This window comes from Tinamus guttatus, unplaced genomic scaffold (assembly GCF_059628265.1).
Source record: "Tinamus guttatus ecotype Peru unplaced genomic scaffold, ASM5962826v1 Tinamus_guttatus_pri_ptg000314l, whole genome shotgun sequence".
Lineage (NCBI taxonomy): Eukaryota > Metazoa > Chordata > Aves > Tinamiformes > Tinamidae > Tinamus > Tinamus guttatus.
Genome location: NW_028288848.1, coordinates 12,557,072 through 12,563,071, shown reverse-complemented (window position 1 = coordinate 12,563,071; position 6,000 = coordinate 12,557,072). Strand labels below are relative to the sequence as shown.

Sequence of the window (6,000 nt, the reverse complement as noted above, 5' to 3'; positions counted from 1 at the left end):
GTATTTCTATTGACAGTTAGCCTTTTGCAGAACAGTGTTTGCCAGCCACTTGAGAACAAAAAGAGCAGATAATCCCTAGAGAATCATCAAGTGAGCATTTGGGCTAAGGGGTAAATATTAGGGTGCACACTGTAGGGTGGAAGATGAAAAGATGATCCTGTATGTGGGAAATAGCTGGTAGGATGCAGACATGTGCGTTTGAATGTAAGCATACAAATTACTAGATGTGGAAGGGGACAGAGTGGGAACAAAAGAGGCGCATGCAGCAAGGCTGTAGTGGTTTGGAAATTAGGTGTTGGACACGGATAATACCAATATGGCCGTCTGGCTTAGGAGTCTGGAGAATGGGTGTAGGACATACCTAAAACTGTAGAAGCGAGGGCATAGGAACCTAAGGGCTAGGGAACCAAGCAATCACCCCAGGCAGTCCTGAATGTATCCATCTCAGTCTTAGCTGTCCAGGGGGCAGTCAGAAGGGCCCCGGGAAGCCCCACACTTTCCTTTCCACCACAGAGTGCAGCTAGAGCACGGCTGGGCTGGTTTTCTGTTTGCCAGCCAGTGACATGGAAAACATTTGCTGTCTCAGAGCACTTTTTTGTCGCCTAGTATGTTTGGAAACTTTGTCAAATGTGACTTGTCCACACTGCTCCCCAGAGAGAGAATTTGGGAAAGAGGGAGGAGGCGATGGGGGCAGAGCTGGCATCCAATCCTCTCCAATACCACCATCCCACTGTAGTGCAAAACAGAAAAGAAACAAAACCCGAGATTGAGAGAGGAGCATCAGTGTCAGAGGGACTTGCCTGCCACTTGGGTGACAGGGAGGAATGGGTTTGGAGTTTTATTTTTGTAGCTTTTTTTAATTATTATTTTGTGGGTTTTTTTGTTGTTTTTGTTTGCTTGGGTTTTTTAGAAAATCGGGGATTTGTTCTTCTTGTTTTTTTTTTTTCTTTTTACAGACCTTCATGACAAAGCATAAAAACACAGTTATATTTATATATCTATTTATATATTTCTTCATTTCATCAGCCGGTTTGTGAATGTAGCTCCGTCCTCCTGCCTGAGCTGATTGTGTGTCACCGAAATTGCGGGCGTTGGTGTGAGTTTGACCCCAACGCTGGCCTGCAGAGTCACCACGCGCGGTGCCGCCAGCCGCGGGGGAGGCCGAGCGGGAGAGTGGGGACGAGGTGCACAGAGAGCCCCTCAGGCTGCCGGTGGGTGCTCGGGCCTTTCCTCCCTTGCCAGGTGGGTCAGGGCTCTGTGCTGCCTTCTCCACTCTAGCCAGGCTGTTCCTCGGTCCTGGAAACAGGGTGGTCAGCCAAGGTCTTACATTTTGAAGAGTCCACCACAGAAGATGATTTCTTTGGGGAACAGTGTTTTGTGAGTGGCTTTCTCCCCTGCGTCTCCGTGCCCTTACCACTCCCAGGAGAAAGGGGTCCTGTAAGGCAAAGGCTGCGCTGCTTCCCAGTTCCCCTTAAGTCGTGGAAATCGCGGAGACTTTGGAGGGCTGGGCTTTGCCGTGGTGCTGCGAAGGGCCCCTGCAGCGAGCGGCCGGGCCGGGGGCCGTGGCGGTGCTGGCGGCAGCGGGCGCGCGGGCAGGCGGGTGTCGCGGGGCGGGAGCGCGTGGTCCGGCGCCGCCGTGGCGCGCAGGAAGGAGCTGGGCTGTGGGGAGGAACGGAGGAGTTCTCCTCAGCCGTCGCGGGGATGGAGGGAGCTGATCAGACAGGTACAATATGGAGGCCTAAGCTGTCGCCCTGCAGTTTCATGTGGTTTCCATGGTAACTAGTGGCGGTCATAGGCAGCGGCAGCAGTGGGAGGTGCGGAGCCCCGGGATGTGGCACTATAATAATAAGGGGAACCTGAAAGTTAACACAGGAGAAGAATGGACTGGTTGAAAGGACAAACAGTAAAAAAAATAAATAAATAAAAAAGTAAAACGATCAAACGAAGAAAAGAAACGAAGGACAACTAAAAACAAAGGAAAAGGAAAGGAAGGAAGAAAACAAAATCGGAAGAAGTATCTTGAGAGCTCAGCTCTTGTTGGGAGCCATGAAAGGCTACCTGCTGAGGCCAGCCAAGGACTGACCATATGTAAATGAAGAGAGATTACAGGGTCCCCTGGGTCTGAAGCCCCTCTAGGGCAAGGGGATTTTTTGCTCCATGAGGAAATGGTCTTGAATGGTCCTCCATGGTTCATGAGCATGAGGAAGAAAGAAGCATGTGAGCTTCGCAGCAGAAGAATCTCCTGCCTGCTCTGCAGTCACAGGGAAGCTGCCAAGGGCCGGATGCCCTCGGCATGTCATGAGTCAGTGTTAAAATAACAGGAGGGAGAGATGAAACAAAATTCCATTGTTTCATTGCTTGGGATTTTGGTCACATTTGGAATGAAAGCTGCTGGATGGTTATTGAATGTGTGTTAAATAGTGATTGATTATAAAGGTCATATTTACAGAGGTTTAACAACCCTGGAATAAAGTGTGCATCTATTATCCAGTTGTTAAACCTAAGTAAATATGTAGTTCATAATCACAACTGATTTATTTTACGTATAATAAATCTCCTCCTGTTCCCTTGCAAAGAAATATTGTGTTAGAAGACAGAGTCTTACAGGAATATTTTTTCCCTTCTGAAAAAAAAACAACAAAAAAGACTTTTTCTAGGCATGTTAGTGGAGCTAAATATACTGTAAGAAAGAGCCACCTGCCATTTATAAACATAGTTATGGAGCCTATCTGCCATACTGGACATTGTTCCTACTGGCCCTATGAGAATAACTTCTGTGAGATTTCCAGATTCCCAGGTATTGACCTTCAATTTAGATTGGGAGAGTAGTGACCCCGCTGTGGATTTTTGAACAGACCTTGAATGGATGTGATGGAAGCCTGTGAGAGTAGCAGAACCTGAACTGAACTGCTGATCTAGTCTGGAATAGACTGTGGATGCAGCCAAGGAGAAGACAGAGCTACCTTCAGAACAGACACAAAATGCATGTCAGACATACACCTATCTAGACCCTAGACTGGGGAGTGCGGAAAAAGGTCTTTCATGTGGCCAAACGCTTTTCAAAAACAAACAAACAAAAGAAAACAAAGAGACAAACAGAAGGAGCGCGAAGCTGGGAGTGTGCTGGGGAGAGAGGTACTCACTTAGTAATGCCGGGTTGCTGAATCGCCAGGCCTCGTTGTAGGTTGTGTACTGAGGGTGGCTGTACGGATTCCCCGAGAACTCGCTCCCTGGAAGGAAGCAAGCGATGAATGAGACACGGGCAAGAGGGAAGGCCTGCGGCCCTGTCAAGTGCATCTTCACGTGGAATCTCTGTGCCATCAGGTAAACTGTTACATACGGCTTCCTTGTCCATTTGGGATCTTGCCCTTCAGGACAGTGCAGTGTTATTTGCCTAAACAATTAAAAATTGTAAGACTGACCTCTTCAGAATCAAGGAATTACTTAAAAATAATGAAATTCAATAATACAAACTAATTTGTATTACGAGTGACTGTAAGCTTCTGTCTGCTCTGGGTGAGGAGCTGGAGTTCTTGTTTCAACAGAAGTATTTGGAAAGCACCTAGGGTCCCTGCTAGATACCCTGGAATGGGAAAGGCAGGCAGGCAGGATACGCTAGTGCCTGTAATACAATTACCAAGAATTGTCAATTAATTATACTGTAATCTCTGCAAATCTCCCCTCACAGGAGAGTCAAAGACACAGATTTTCCAATGAGGAAGTGAAGCCTATTGAAGTCAGTAGATTTGCACTGATTTAAACTTGAGGAGGATCTGTCCAACTGGGTCTTTTAAAGACATTCAGAATAATAACACAAGTAGTCACTGTGGAAGGGTGTATGTACCAGTAGCAGTCACATCCAATAGTCTTGTAGTCAGAGTAGCTTTTATTTACAGCATAAAAATATTTATTTTTTGTCAGACTAAATACTGCTGGTAATGACTCAACATGTTTTCATATCTAAAATCTGAATTCTTACACTGAAAATCAGGTAGCTGGGAAAGAGAAGGTGAGACCTGCTAAGGTGATCAAGATGTTGGGGGAGATGATAGAAGAGCACAAAGCAATGCCCTGGTTTAGATCCACCGAAGTGACTTATCTGTGGGATATAAAAATTTAACACTGGCGTAAGGAAAAACCAATGCAGATGCAAATTCCTGCTTTGAATTGCCTCATAAAAAGATCGCTTCTCTGCATCAAGAGAAGTGCTGATATTTCCAGGTTTCTTTCCAACCCTCTCCTGAGCTGTCACCCTAAACTGTTTATAGTGATCCTGAGCCACGGGTTAAGTAGAGGAGAAAGAGCCCCAGCTATGGAGAGCCAGCGAGGAGGAGGGCAGCCACTGGAAACAGTGTTTATTGACGAGGAGGAAAGCATGCGTGCAGCAGGATAATGAGCTTTGGAGCTCAACTGTGACCAAGAGGAACTGAGCTATCGCCTTCCCCGATCACTAATGAAACAAGTGTAATTTCCTCATCAGCATTGGATTCTGTTTAACGACTCCCTGCCGTTGCCATTGCCAGCTTTCCGCAGGCTCCGCGCTGCTCCGTGCGAGCTGCCCTTCCTTTGGAGGAAGCTCGCCTCGCTGAGCAGCTTGCAAAAACTGGATGGCCTTTCTGGGAATGAGGAGGAAGTTAGTGAGGGATCAAAGGTGCTCTGCTGCCTGCGTGGGGAGCATTGCACAAGCGCACAAATGAAGTGCAGCACAATACCTGATTCATCCTTCTCTGACTGACTGACTGACTGCTGCTTTTTCAAGAGTGCACACAGGGACTTACTGGCTTCCATCCATGTCTACAGCCTGTGATGTGGAGGTGCAAATGCAGAATATACATCTGAGCACATGATCCGCGTGCGTCTCCGCGATACCTACATGAGTGACCGACCGTGTCGCATGGATGCCGTGCGTGGAGACAAGCTCTTCTCCAGACTGTACAACTGCAAGTCTCGTGAAAGGTTGTCACAAATAGAACAGAGCAGCCTTGGTTAGCGCTGGTCAAATAATCCTCTCAAACAGCTTGCCCCTGGAAAATGCTGCCTCATCAAAATGGAATTGTTTTGCATGAGCCTGTCGGTTTCAATGGAGTTTTTGAAAGAAAAGTTTTGAAAGGATTGCAAATTGATACAAAGTATTATGTTTCAACTTTCTGGTTTTGTTTCATTTTGCCTTTCTCATCTCATTTAATTTCCTTTCAACTCTTTTATTATTGTAATATTTCTTGGCATCCAGGACATGTTGACATTATTGAAATGTTTCATCTTGATGCTTGCAAATTGAACTATTGCAAGATTCTGACTGCTCATCCCAATGCAAGATGAAAACAAATGTCAAAAGAAACCCAGAGTTTTGCATGGGTTTGAAATTCTGTTTTCTGGCCAGTTTTAGTTTTAGGTCAGAGCCTTTATTTAGAGAAGCTGGAGCCTCTTCCTCATTTTCATTCATGTATGGACGATGGGGTTTGTTTGCATGTCTGTATGTTCGTTAAAGGTATTCCCTGATTGATCATCTTGCTTTCTTCTTGTTTTCCTGTTTCTTCTTTAATTAACTGAAAGCACTGGCCCCTGATCTTTCTTGGCACTGGGGCATGTAACAAACCATTAGCAAAATCATATTTTGTTTTCCCTTTAATGGGGGGGGGGGCAGCAAGCACTGAGGAGCTTATGAGGCCTATAATCTACACAGTCCGTGCTCTGGGAACCTCTACGTACAGCTTTTCTTGGTATCTGTTTTTAAATATTGACACATTTAGTCTTTTAATACAAAAACTATGTGACATGAAGCGAGTCTAGCAGGGGACCGGATTGTAAGAGATGAAGGGAGGTAGTTTTTACGCAATCTGTAGTTAACCTGAAGAACTCTTTGCCAAGTTGCTAGAGATGTTACAAGCTTGTATGAGCTCAAGAGAGACTTCTCAGGTTTGTGTCGGTTGATCTATCAAGGATGATTAATACTAACTTCCTTCGAAAGTTTCTGAGCTGCAGCCTACTGGAGTCTGGGAG

The 6,000-nt window shown here is 45.9% G+C and overlaps 1 protein-coding gene across 2 annotated transcripts in view; it reads right to left on the bottom strand.

Moving 5' to 3' along the window:
- Positions 1–1,610: 1,610 nt before the first annotated feature.
- The window catches only part of PAX2 (paired box 2), a 77,164-nt gene continuing 72,774 nt past the window's right edge, over positions 1,611–6,000 (bottom strand). Inside the window, exons 10-11 of one of the 2 annotated variants that reach the window (XM_088528827.1) lie at positions 3,144–3,230; positions 1,611–1,837 (exon numbers count right to left, since the gene is read on the bottom strand). In XM_088528827.1, the coding sequence (XP_088384953.1) occupies positions 1,716–1,837; positions 3,144–3,230 (209 nt within the window). In that variant the 3' untranslated portion in view covers positions 1,611–1,715. Of the gene's footprint in view, positions 1,857–3,143; positions 3,231–6,000 lie in introns of both variants that reach the window. The other variant, XM_088528828.1, reaches the window with a different exon arrangement.